This window comes from Onychomys torridus, chromosome 11 (assembly GCF_903995425.1).
Source record: "Onychomys torridus chromosome 11, mOncTor1.1, whole genome shotgun sequence".
NCBI lineage: Eukaryota > Metazoa > Chordata > Mammalia > Rodentia > Cricetidae > Onychomys > Onychomys torridus.
In genome coordinates this window covers 44,222,103-44,236,464 of record NC_050453.1, presented here as the reverse complement: position 1 = coordinate 44,236,464, position 14,362 = coordinate 44,222,103, and the positions used below count along the sequence as shown (strand labels likewise).

The window sequence follows — 14,362 nt, the reverse complement described above, 5'->3', positions numbered from 1 at the left end:
CACACAAGAGTGGCTACAGCTGTGGTCCAAATGGGTCATGGTCTATTTTCAGCTGGCAGCAGAACTTGGTAGTGTTGTCTACATGGCCCTGGTTTTGTAAGCATGAAAAATGCTGCCTGTACTATGGCTCTATGGTCTCAGAAATCCTATGAGGTCAAGCAACACGTGACAGGGTCAGAGATACTGCAAGAGACCCTGAGAGTGAAGGTAAAGCATGAGAGTGAAGGGCCCAGGATGTCTGAGAGTTAGACCAATGGATGTCCACCAAAGAGTGCTGCAAACGTGGAACAGAGAGGTCAAGAAAGACTCATGCTGGAGGTGGGAAGCATGGGCTACCTAAGCCTTTTGGAGCTGAGATGATTTTATCAGTAGTCCAAAGATGCCAGACATGGAGCTAGAAGATTTGCTATTTCCTCTGGATGTCTGTCTTGCTTTGGTTCAGTCTTTTTACTCTACTCCCATTCTCTAGTTTGGTACAGAAATGCTCATGTTGGCTACTTTATGTTGGAAATATGTAGTTCTTCCTTTAATTTTCAAGGGCCTCATAGTTAAGAGATTGATTTGGTCTGCAGAAGAGACTTCAGGCATCTAAAGAGTGTTGGGAATGTTATTCATAAAAGGGACTTGGAAAGTTGAGATGGATGCATTTCACACCATGAAATGAACATGCACTAATGGGAGCTATGGGTGGAATGCTATGGTTTGAATGTGAAATGTCTCCCACATACTCACCTTTGAACACTTGGTCCCAGCCTGATGGTACTATTGGAGAAAGTTGTAAAAGCCTTGTGGGATAGATTCATGCTGGAGGTATTTGTAGCTGGACTTTATGACTTTATAGCTTGACCATGTCCTGTTCATTCTGCTTTATGACTGAAGATACGGTGACCCAGCTGGCCTCCTACTTCTCCTGTGTCTTTCCTGCCAGACTGTGTCTCCTCGAACTGTAAGCCAGAATAACTCCCCACTCCCTTAGATTACATTTTGTCAGTTAATTGGTCACAGCAAGGAAGTAAGCAGAATAGTATAGAAACATGAATATAATAAACATGTAAAATACTCCTTGTTTCTTTTTCTGTTTTTTAAAAAAGATTTATTTATTTATTTATTTATTTATTACATACACAATATTCTGCCTGCATGTGTTCCTGCAGGTCAGAAGAGGGCACCAGATCTCATTACAGATGGTTGTGAGCCACCATGTGGTTGCTGGAAATTTGTTAGGGACCAAGATTTCAGGAACCAAACATGAACCATGGAAAGTACTAGCTAAGCCAGAGAATAAGTCATAAACCCACCGCCTTCCCCCCTCCCCCAGGGCAGTAACACCTGTTTGCTAACCAGAGGCTCCCAAAGATAAGAACATTCCACAGTCAGGTGCCATGGCAACCGAACGTAAAGAGCATTCCATGGTCAGGTAGCCTAGCAACAGAACAAATGGCCCCTGACCAGTCACCTTAGCAGACTTCCTGCAGTTGCATGACCTGCACATCTCCCACATACTGCACGCCTTCCACATCCCTTCCCCTTCCCGCCTTCCTGCCCCCTCCCCTCTTATGCTATATAAGCCATGTGGAAAATAAAGTTTTGGCAGCTTGATCAGAATACTGTCTTGCTGTCCGTCTCTTCATATCGTCCTGTCCTTTCATTCACTCCCACAGGTGGGTGGCCCCGTTGACACCCCACTGGCCGAGGCAGGAATTGAACTCAGGACCTCTGGAAGAGCAGTCAGTGCTCTTAACCTCTGAGCCATCTCTCCATCCCCTACTCCTTGTTTCTTATAAAAATAACTGAATATAAAAGAAAATGATAATTCCTCAGAGATTTTAGTACATTGTTTCCAATATTTACTAGGTAAAATCTCAAAAACTAGGCTCAGAATGCAACCTACTCATGCATGTCATGTGTCCCATGCAAATGATAACTACATAATTAGAAAGCTTCATTTAAGCTTGTTATCTATATATAACCCTGCAACAAACAGTTCATGAAGTAAGCAGTGCAAAGAAAATTCTCAAAGGTAAATTAAGAAACAGTTGAATAAAATTTTAGAATTGTAATACAACAAGTAAAAATTAACAATTTTATTTTTATTAATATCAAATCTACAAACTCCATTAAATATTGCTTTTATTTAGAAATACCAAACTCTTAAAAGCTAAAATATAAGACTCTTAGTAACAAAACATCAGAGATGAAAAACTGTAATTTAGAAACATAAATTACAAGGCATGGGGTAATGGATCAGTGATAGAGCCCATCATCACAACAAACAAACAATTATAAAACCAAAGGACAATACATTATCTGAATATCTAACCCAGAAGTTAAGAAATATGGTATACCAAGAAGTAGAATAATGAGAAATAAATAAGACTGGAAATCAATGGGATATAAATTCTGTTTATACAGCTTCTATTTGCAATAGATGGTTGCCAACACAGAGTCCCACAACTAGCCAGGAGAAAGAGAATAAGATACTGCAGAATTCTCAGCACTAAATGGAATGTATATACTGCATCACCTCCACCAAAGACTCAGGGATGATTGCAGAAGAGGGAACAGAAAGAGTGTAAGATAAAACAGTGTCTTTGGGACACAGCATATATGAACTCAGTGGTTATAACAGCATTTGCAAAACCTATGCAAGCCCAAGGCAAAGAAAACCGCAGCACGAAGGAGGGAGCTGGACACACAATCCCATCCCCAGCTGTGGAGCTACTGGCAACTGTTAGCTGCTAAGAGAGAGAGGCAGTTTTCTTTAAGAGTATAACCTCTGCCAAGTTATCATGCGTGAGTGAAAACTGAAAGTCTGATGGGGGGTTGGAGAGATGGCTCAATGGTTCAGAGCACTGACTGTTCTTCCAGAGGTCCTGAGTTCAATTCCCAGCAACCACATGGTGGCTCACAACCACCTGTAATGAGATCTGGTGCCCTCTTCTGGCCTGCAAGGATACATGCAGACAGAACACCGTATACTTAATAAATAAAAATAAATCTTAAAAAAAAAAAGAAAAAAGAAAGCTCTTTTTAAAAAAGTATTATTAAAAAAAAAGAAAGTCTGATGGTCCTGTAAGTAGCAAAGAAACAAGAATGGTTACAAAATCTTGACAAATATCCATAGGATCTCATTGTATTTACAAGTTGATTCTATCAAATTGATAACAGATCATTTTATAGATTGTTTCTTTGGATAACAGAAATAGAAAAATTATTTTTTAAATTTATATATTTTCTTCTTCCTCTTCTTTCTCCTCTGCTTCCTCTTCCCCTTTCTTCTTGACATTTTTAAGATGGAGTCTAACTCTGTAGCCCAGGATAGCCTAACGCTTAAGTAGTTCAGACTAGTCAGGAATTCGCTATGTAGTCCAGGCTAGTCTATAACTCCTAATCTTCCTGTTTCCTCCTCCTAAATGCTGAGATGACAAGCATTTGTCATAATTTTGAAAATTAATAAAATCTCAGTACCAAAACCAGATAGATAGTGAGAGAATGGAAAATTAAAGGGTATTATTCTCATCCTTTAATACTTACTAGTGTAGGTATAAAACTAAAATATCATCAAGTCTAACAGTATATGTAAAAATATAAAATATGAACAAGTTGGTTTTATCCCTGGAATGTGTTTAACTCTACGAAGATCAGAACTGTAGTTTATGTTCCTGTGGTAGCCGGCTGTCACCTTTCCTGTCTCTGAACTGTACCAAAGCTTGCCGCACTGCAGTGACTGTTCCCTTCAGCCAAGTGAACCAGATCTTCTTACCATTAAGCCAAGAATGCAACCTACTCCAAAAACCAAAACAAAAACCCTGATGCTAAACCTACCATGATTCTAAGCATTTACTCATTAGTCAGTATCTAAAATTAGCATTCACTAACTTCTGCTCACTGCCCATGCATTCTTCATCATAATCCTCTCCCACACCATCATCCTGGCAATCTGTGCTCTCTTGCTCTTTAAAATCATCACACTTCCCTTTATTTCTAACTTTCTCTCAAAACGTTTCTTTCCCATATTTAGTATAATGGAAACCTCATTCTCCAGGGAATCCTTTTCCTTTATCATATTGAGGTGCTATCATTTAATGATCATTATTTGGTACTTCCCCTCACACTAGTAATCACTGATTCCTATAAACATCCTCATCTTTTAGGCACGTGTCACTAGTGTGTGGTACTTTCGTTCTACCCTTGTAACTGGACAGTTGGCTCACTAATCTGTTCCCTCTCTTATCAAAAACTGGACCCTTGTTTTAGAGTCTTCCTTTATACTTCAAGTCCTTTTGCTATGTTGAGTGTCATTATTCCAACAGACAAGCCAACACCTGCAAACGCCATGCTGTTCCTTGACCTCATGTAAATGGCCTGTTTCACCTCAGCCATTGACTTCCTTGCTGTCCCATGTATGTTGTTTCTTCCCCCAAAACATTATCATAATGTTATTTACATGTAGGGTACCAAAAATGCAGTTCTTGTATTTCTTCTAGACCTCCACTGCGGTGTGATATTTTGTTTGTGTTCTGACAAATTAAAGCTTGCCTGGAGATCAGAGGTGGAGCTAGCTACTAGTTAACCTTAGAGGCCAGGCCATGGTGGCACACACCTTTAATCCCAGCACTTGGGAGGAGGAAGCAGGAAGATCAGGAGTTCAAAGCCTCCCTGGGCTACATGAGATTGAACCAGTCTAAGAGAAACAGCCCAGCAGTGGTGATGCATACCTTTGATCCCAGCACTAGGGAGGTGGAGACAGGAATACAAGGCAGGTGAAGACAGGCTCTCACCCATTCAGTCTGAATATGTATATTTAAAATATACATATTGAACACAATATACCAGTTGAATAAAACAAAAAATCTCATATGATAAAGTTCTAATAACCATATTATCCATATTGAACACTTAATACTAAATAACATATAATTTTTGACAAAGAAGCCAAAACTGCACAATGAAAAAAACAAAGCATCTTCAACATATGGTGCTGTCATAACTGGATGTCAACCTGTAGAAGGCTACAAATAGATCCATATCTGTCACCATGTACAAAACTTAAGTCCAAGTCAATCAAAGACCTCAATATAAATCCAGTTACTCTGAACCTGATAGAAGAGAAAGTAGGAAGTAGTCTTGAATGCACTGGCACTGGAGATCACTTCTTAATATAACACCAGTAGCACAGACACTGAGAGAAACAATCAATCAATGGGACCTGTTGAAACTGAGAAGCTTTTGTAGAGCAAAGGACACGTGCAACAAGACAAAGCAACAGCCTACAGAATGGGAAAATGTCTTCACCAATCCCACATCTGACAGAGGGCTGATATCCAGACTACATAAAGAACTCAAGAAATAAGACATCAAAATACCCAACAGTCCAATTAAGAAATGGGCTATAGAACTAAACAGAGCATTCTCAACAGAGGAAGTTCAAATGGCTGAAAGACATTTAAGGAATTGCTCAACATCCCTAATTATCCAGGAAATGCAAATCAAAATGACTCTGAGATACCACCTTACACCTGTCAGAATGGCTAAGATCAAAAGCACAGAAGACAGCTTATGCTGGAGAGGGATGTGGAGCAAGGGGAACTCTCCTCCATTGCTGGTGGGAATGCAAGCTTGTGCAGCCACTTTGGAAATCAATATGGTGCTTCCTTAGAAAATTGGGAATCCATGTCCCCCAAGACCCAGCTATAGCACTCTTGGGCATATACCCAAGTAATGCTCAATCATACCACAAGGGCATTTGCTCAGCTATGTTTGTATCAGCTTTGTTTGTAATAGCCAGAACCTGGAAACAACCTAGATGCCCTTCAACTGAAGAATGGATAAAGAAAATATGGTACATATACACAATGGAGTACTACTCAGCAGAGAAAAACAATGACATCATGAGGTTTGCAGGCAAATGGATGGATCTAGAAAAAATCATCCTGAGTGAGGTAACCCAGACTCAGAAGGACAAACACGGTATGTACTCACTCATAGGAGGATACTATATATAAACCAAAGATGACTAGACTGCTACACAACTCCAGGGAGGCTACCTAGAAAACAGGACCCTAGGAAAGACCCAAGGATCACCCAATGACAGAGAAATGGATGAGATCTACATGAACAACCTGGATGACAGTGGGAGTAATGAAGAGCAAGATTTGAGGGAAAGAAAGCTTAGGGGAGCAGGAGATCCCAGCTGGATCAAGAACAGAAAGGGAGAACGAGGAATAACAGACCATGATAAATGAAGACCACATGAGAACAGGAATAGGCAGAGTGCTCGAGAGGTCCCCAGAAATCCACAATGACATATCCTCTGTAGTCTGCTGGCAATGGTCAAGAGAAAGCCTGATCTGACCTAGTCTGGTGATCAGATGACTAAACACCCTAACAGTCGTCTTGGAACTCTCATCCAATAACTGATGGAAGTGGATGCAGAGATCCTCAGCCAGGCCCCAGGTGGAGCTCCAGGTGTCCAACTGTCGAGAAAGAGGAGGGTCTGCAAGAGCATGAATTGTTGAATCCAAGACTGCAAAAATCACAGGGACAAATAGCCAAACGAATGGAAGCACATGAATTATGAACCAAAGGCTGCGGAGCTCCCAGCTGTATCAGGCCCTCTGGTTAAGTGAGACAATTGAATAGCTTGATCTGTTTGAGAGGCACCCAGTCTGTGGGACCAGGATCTGTCCTTAGTGCATGAGCTGGCTGTTTGAAACCTTGGGCTTACACAGGGACACTTTGCTCAGTCTGGAAGGATGTGACAGGACCTGCCTGTACTGAATCCACCAGGTTTAAATGAATCCCCAGGGGTGCCTTGATCCTGGAGGACATGGGAATGGAGGGAAGGGGCTGGGGGGGAACGTGGGGGTGGGGCGGGAGGGGGGAGGACAGGGGAACCCATGGCTGATGTATACAATTTAAAACACATAATAATACAGAAAAAAAAGAAGTAAAAAGAAAAAGATATTATATATACATTTGGGGAATGTTCTCCAAATTTACAAAAGTCATGACTACTCTTGAGAGACTGAAGTGGGGATTTCTGTCTTGAAGCATTTCAAGGCCATCTATTGCCACAATTCATATGCCATTGAATTGAAGTGAATGGCTCTAATATCAGTGTTTGTATAGTAGATTTGTTAATTTAATAGAAAGAAGAAAACAGTAAAAAAAAAATTAGGAAAAAATGCATGGCTTCATCTGAAATTACTTTTCATTCTTCAAAGAACAGATGACAGAAGAGTGTACATTTGGCTTTTCCTTTTCCAGGCTGATAAATAATATATATATACTGATCACACTGATCATGTTTTTCTTCTTATTATTAAATTTCTTTATGATAAAAAAAAAGGAAAAGGAAAAAAAAGTATGATTGAAAGGAAAACACTTTGTAAATTGAAAAGCACTGTTTAATGAGTGCTGATGCTGTTAGTTTGCCCCAAATCCAAAGGAATGAACTGACTTATCAAGATTCTATATTTTTCAGGTCTGATATTACAACTCAATTTTCTAGTTATTATCTATATATACTTATTTCTTATTAGCTATTTAACAGTAGCATACAGTTTCAATAGCACTAACTTGAAATTACAGAAAAAATGTTATTTAAAAATCCATGTTATTTCTACTTAGACAAAGATACAGTAAACTAACATCTCAGCTAATTGACAGTCTATGTTCTATTCATAGGATTAGGCATCTGGTATACCTACAATCAGATTGGAACAGAATCTGAGATCTGACTGAACTACTTTCATCTTTATCATTACGTTCTGTTGTGGAATAATCGTTTTGTATGCTGTGAAGATTGGTCATTTGGATTGGTTTAATAAAAAGCTGAATGGCCAAAAGCTAGGCAGGAATTTGGGGCAGAGAGGATGCTGGAAAGAAAAAGGATAGAGTCATGATGAGTCACCAACCAGACACAGAGGAAGCAGGAAAAGTAACATGGGCAGAGTAAAGGTAATAAAGCCATAAGGCAGAGAGTAAATTTATAGAAATGGGCTAATTTAAGTTATAAGAGCTAGTTACAAACAAGCCTAAGCTACTGGCCAAGAATTTATAATTAATAAGTCTCCATGTCATGATTTGGAAGCTCACAGGAGGGACAGAAAAATCTGCCTACAAAGTTCCATTTCCAATTCCCTAAACAAAATATCTTAACAAACTGAACAAGTTAAATGAGGGATCTTTTCTAAAATGCCATGTCTTAATTAAATATTTTTAAACAAGGCTCTTTGGGGATCACCATTTCAGAAGTTCCATTGCCCAATATAAAAATCTAGCTTCACCTGATAATGTAAATCATTTAAAAGCATTTTTTTACAAAGATGAAAACCAGGAGTATTTCTGATCATTGAGACAAAAATTATAGTTACCTGTCTTAAAATTTCTATTGCTGTGAAAAAACACCATGACCAAAAGCAACTTGGAAAAAATTTGGGTTTATTTCATCTTATAGCTTGTTGTCTATAATCAAGAAAAGTTGGGTCAGAAACTTAAGGCAGGAACCTGGAGACAGAAAGTGATTCTGAGGCCATGGAGTGCTGCTCACTGGCTTGCTCAGTATGCTTTCTTACATAGCCCAGGACCACCTGCCCAGAAATGGCACCACACAGTTGTCAAGAAAATGGCCTGCAGGTTTGCCTACAGATCAATCATATGGAAGTATTTTTTTCAACTAAGGTTGATGGTCGACTTCTCAGATGACCCTAGCATGTGTCAAGTTGACAAGGAAACTATCCAGCACATTACTCAAATATTTACTCTTCCTAAATACGAATAATTCTTCAGTTACAGTCATCAAGTTAAGGTCCTATCAATAAGCCTTTGCCCCACTTACAACACAAATATTTTATAAAAATTGAGACAATGAATGCAAAAGTGCTTTCAAAATGGTGAAAGCAAAGACAAACCAGTCCTTCTCTTTTGTTTGTCCTTAATGACGAATATTAACATTAATATGTCTTCCATAGGTTTTGAATTTTTCCCAATATATTTGCTCATCAGGCTAAAATCAGAAATCAAGAACAATTCCCTGGGCATTTGTTGCTCAGTAGCTAATCTATAGTTAGACAAATCCCTAAAGTAAGAATCAAGCAAGCTTATGAGCTGGTCATAGAGCTTGGGTTAATCCCCACTGTGTTAAGAATGTGATTAACTACTGATAGCTAGAAAAACTTCGGACTTATGCAAAAGGAAGAGACATTTTATGAGTCTACAGAAGTAGCATGGCAGAGGGAAGCAAGCAATAGATTAAAAGGCAAACTGTGATAACTGTGTATAGGTCATATTCCCCTTCTGAATAAAGAATTTCTTTTCTTTGTCTTGTAACTTAAGTTTATCCTGAAAGTTAGGATGGCCAACACATGTAGCAGAAATCATATTCAGGAATTTCCAAGCCAGGGTTTTAGGACTCAATCTCTATTTTAATCTTGTTGGAGTGTTCATGCTTGTGTTATTTCTTTGACCCTAAGCATCCTAAAAATATGAAGAAACTCAGCCAGTATGATGGAAGAACTCGCCAGATGCAAATCCTACACAGAACTGAGATTGATCGCTAGATTCCCAGTTGAGGGCTACCATCAACTGTCAACTGTGTGAAAGAACTATCTTGTATGTTTCAACCCCAATCTAGCCCCTAGATAACAGATGTTCTAGCAACCGAGAACTAAAGTGACTTCTGTCTATTCAGAGTACTGTGAGAAAAATGACTATGAGGTAAGTGGAGATGGTCTGTTAGCAATAGAAAACAAAAGTAATCTATCACTGCCATGAAGAAAATAAAATGAGCATCTGGACACCTGTTACTTAGGAAGCAAAGCATGGCAATGCTGTTTTCAATGTATTTGTTACTCCTTGTTTTTCTGATCTGCCATCATCAACTTTTGTACCTCAAAAAGAATTTCACCATAAAAACATGTAATATATTTTAAATTTGCTTAACTTTACAAACAGTATTACACTATAGGTAGACTTGGCATTTGCCTAATCATTTCTAAATATAATTTATTTTATTTGAGACAGGGTCTCACTATGCAGCCCAAACTGTCATTGAACTTGAAGTCTTCCTTCTGGCCTCAACCTCCAGTGCTGAATTACAGGTATGTGCCATGAAGCCAGGCTTTTAAATTCTACCTTTGTGTTTGCATGTAGGCCATTCTTCCTGCTAAATAAAATTACATCCTGTATAATTTACTTATTTTTTAATTAATAAGTATTTGGATTACAGTCATAAACATTGTTACATACTCTTACAGTTTTATCTATGCAAGAATTTATCTAAGGTATGTATGTATACAATTACTTTACAAAACCAAATAGCTTTCTGAACACCTACAGTGTGAAATGTCTTTTATCATACCATTTTTATTAGCACCTCCATGTCTTAATTTTTCAACCTGGTGAATGTAAAATGGTATTGGTTATAGCCATAATTAGTTTCTTATGCAGATAAATCTCTTCATATGTCTAGTCACATGTTCTTAAAATGCCTTGGGTTCTTTTTGTTTCTTTTTCTCATCTTTCTAAAGGATCATTAACAAAAAGTTAATAAGCATCCTCATGCTCTTGATATTTAATGCATACATCTTTTTAATATAGTGCTGAATTAACTTGAATAGTGCATCTGACTTTCACATGTGTTAAGAAGTGTTATTAGCCTGTAGTTTTCTTTTCTCTGGCTTTAGCAACTAATATGAGCCTCATAGAATAACCTAGAAAGTCTTCCCTCATCAAATATGCTTTGAAAGTTCGGTTAAGTTTTTGAATAGTAGTATTGTCTTTAAAAGAGGGGTAAAAAACTGAGGCCAGCATTGACAGAAAAAGAAAATCTGAATTTGTTTACTATTCAACACTACTGAACAGGTCTATTTAGCATGTGCATTTAACTAAAATTTCACTTTCCAGAATTTAGTCTATTTGATGTAAACGCTTTGCCCATTTAGTTTATTTTGAGCCAGGGTCTCACTTGTCTGTATTTTGTAGTGAGGACGCAGGCCAGGGTCTTGTATCTGTGAACCATGTAGCTCTGTTATGACTTACTGATTTGCCCCCCTCTAATCTCCTCCTTTGTTTGTACTGCGTCACTGATGTCCTAATCTCCCTCACGGACTGTTTCGTGCCCGATTGATTTTTTGAAAAGGTATCATCAAAGGTAAACCACGTCCTGAAAGGATGTAATTTAAACATTCTTGGCCCGCTTCCTGACTCCTAGCACCAGCCCCTCAGAGCATTTGGTTCTTGCCACCCTCCTACCTTTTAACCCAGATTTTCCCAGTTATAGCCTTATTTGAAAATTCCACATTAATGTTGCATAACAATATTTATTCAGTTTTACATCTGTTTACAATTTCTATAAACATTTCATTATGATTACAAACAACTTGAAATTTACAATACTAATCACTTTGTTCATTAATACTTCATTTCCGATCTTGCTTTTGGAGTAATTTTCTCATTAACCATCCTTTTTCAGTTTCTTTAATGAAGGTCTGTTGTTTCTGAGTTTTGCTTTGCACCAACTTTTACAGTTCCACTCACAATTCTGAAGGCAGTTTTCCGGTGTCTTGGGTACATAGTTGCTACTGGGGGTCTACTCTGCATGTGACTGACTTGCCTTAGGTGAGGAACTGTATATGCCTTTGGCTTTTTTAAAACCTTGCTTTGTATCCGTGGTTCACTACTTGGATCAAATCATGGACTTTATTGTTTTAAACGAATTTAAGCTATACTGGGTTTCTTGAATTTACAAATGTTTTGCTACCGTGTGTGGAGAAGCCTGCCATCTCAAGTACTGCCTCTCTTCCCCTCTGCCCTCCTGGTTCTCCAGGACCCTGCCACCCTCGCTTCTCACATTCTCCCGCTGCTGCTCTACCTTCCCACCTCACTGGGCTCTTCGGCTGCAGCTACTACCATTAACCAGCCTGCAGTCTGCCCTCCTCCTTTAAAGAATGTACTCCACATTCTAAGGAGCAAACCTGGCTCCTATCCACATCAATGGTTCTGTCCTTTATTCTCTACATTGCTGTTGTGAACTTGGGAGGACTGGCTTCAGTGTGTATTTTCCCTATAGTTTATTTCTCTTACTGTCTCAGTAAATCTTGTACCTCATGACTTACAATCATGAAGAACTACTGTCTGATCATAGTCTATGGGAGTCTTGGGCCTAAGTTAAGCCTGAGTCTAGTTTGTTTCTGCCAGGAGCTACACAAGGCTACAAGGTGAGCGCTACTGAACACTAACTGCCCTACCTAGAAGATCATCTCCGATTGACATTTCTCTTTGTTTTTGGTTTGAGGCAAATAGCATACTGCATCCAGGAAACCACAGTCCATTTGTATGTTAAAATAGTATTCAATGCCTCCAACTTGAACGATGTCTACAAAATACTGCAACTGGATGCAGATTAGAAAAGTCCTCTAGGATAAACTTAGTTGTTCATCCTATCAACTACGGTTGCTACTGACTGCTCAAAGTTTCAAGATTTTGATCAATGTGTGAGGGCATTCAATAGATCTAAACTCTAAAATAGCTCACATTTTGACTCTTCTGAAAATTAAATAGTGATTTGCTACATGCAATTCCATTCAGATGCATCGTTTACTTTTGGAAACCTGGGCCAGATAATAAAAGCAGGGCTAAACCAGGCAGCTGGTGATGTCATGTAAGTCAGAAACACATCTAATAGACATCATCAGAGCAGAACTCGTTGCTAGCTTAAATGCCGGTGGGCCATTTCCATCTTTATTTTCCGTGGCTGTTGAGCAATGGTTTCTGGGTGATCGGGAAGCTTTGGGGCCTCACCCTAGTCACTGAAGTAGTGAAAGGAGACGCCCGCCGCAATGGTTTCTGGGTGATCGGGAAGCTTTGGGGCCTCACCCTAGTCACTGAAGTAGTGAAAGGAGACGCCCGCCGCAAGGACCGCAAGTGTGAGTGCAGCGATCGCACCTGAAAGTGAAACAAACAGAAAACAATGGAAGGGGAATGTGCAAAAGAATAGCTCGGCTGATCCTCAGGCTCTGAAGTGTGGGTGACTGACGGGCTGTAAGACAGTGCACACGACAGACATGTGCACACGTGCACCTACTACAAATATGAAAAGACATGCAGGAACTAAACCCCAGAGAACTCAGTTGAAAACTTAGGTCATAAGGATTGGACAACATGTCTCTACTGCACATAAGCACACTAAGAGAAAATAGAACACGTATTTTAAAAAGCTTCTGTAAATATACGTGTGTATGTATGGACATCCACATGCACACAAGTACACAGAGACACACATTCGCCCCCACGTCCGCTGTTTCACGCTTGGATGACACTGAGACACAGATCCAGAGGGTGGTGCTTCTCATCACCACACTGCACGTTACTTGTGAAGCTATTGCCACTTTGATCACACTTGGCAAACACTGTCTTAAGATCAAAAGAAACCTCAGAATCACTTCATTTTTCAAAGTTAGAAAGAAGCAAATACCTATGTTTTGCTGGATCTTCATTCCGATCGTAGTTTTATTTGGTTGCTCTGGTTGCTCGTCACCTGTGTCGGTTGGTGACACTTCGCTCTTCAGAGAGGAAGTCACACAAGCTGCAAGAAACCAGAACTAACTACATAAGTCGAGAACTGCCATTTTAAATGGCATAAAAAAAGAATATACACAACCGCCGGGTGGTGGTGGCGCACGCCTGTAATCCCAGCACTTGGGAGCCAGAGGCAGGTGGATCTCTGTGAGTTCGAGGCCAGCCTGGGCTACAAAGCGAGTTCCAGGAAAGGTGCAAAGCTACACAGAGAAACCCTGTCTTGAAAAACAAAACAAAACAAAACAAAAAAACACCAAACAAACAAACAAAAAAGAAATACACAACCAACAGCGTTTTCTTTCCACTCACCTATTTCTTTTAAAGACCTGTATATTTTTATTTCAAAACTTACTTCATTTTAATGTGTATGTGTGTTTGCCTGCAAGGATGTCTCTACGCCACGTGTGCCTGGCGCCTGTGGAAGTCAGAAAAGGGCATCAAATCCCTATCCCTGCTAGCTGGACTTACACAAAGTTGTGAGTGGACACAGGTGCGGGGAGCTGAATCTAGAGTCTCTGTGAGAGCAGCAAGTGCTTTAACCACACAGTCATTTTTCCAGATCCCGCTTCCTCTTGTACATAACATGAATTTGTTCATTACTGAATGTAGATGGACTAAGTTTCACGGGATGCATATCAAAGTGACAGTCTTCAGAACACTCGATGTCGTTTTATTGCTGACCTAACTGGACTGATGGACTCCTGTAGTCATTCAGTCTTCAAACTAAAATTGGATTACAGAAAGAAAATACGAGAAAGAACCTTGGTGGAATATATTATGT

The 14,362-nt window shown here is 39.5% G+C and overlaps 1 protein-coding gene across 5 annotated transcripts in view; it reads right to left on the bottom strand.

Annotated features, from left to right (window-relative positions):
- Positions 1-11,304: 11,304 nt before the first annotated feature.
- Odr4 (odr-4 GPCR localization factor homolog) overlaps positions 11,305-14,362 on the bottom strand; it is a 33,731-nt gene continuing 30,673 nt past the window's right edge. For 4 of the 5 annotated variants that reach the window (XM_036202762.1, XM_036202764.1, XM_036202763.1 and 1 more), the window contains 2 exons: positions 13,478-13,588; positions 11,305-12,948 (listed from right to left, as the gene is read on the bottom strand). In XM_036202762.1, the coding sequence (XP_036058655.1) occupies positions 12,881-12,948; positions 13,478-13,588 (179 nt within the window). In that variant the 3' untranslated portion in view covers positions 11,305-12,880. The remainder of the gene's footprint in view (positions 12,949-13,477; positions 13,589-14,362) is intronic. The other variant, XM_036202765.1, reaches the window with a different exon arrangement.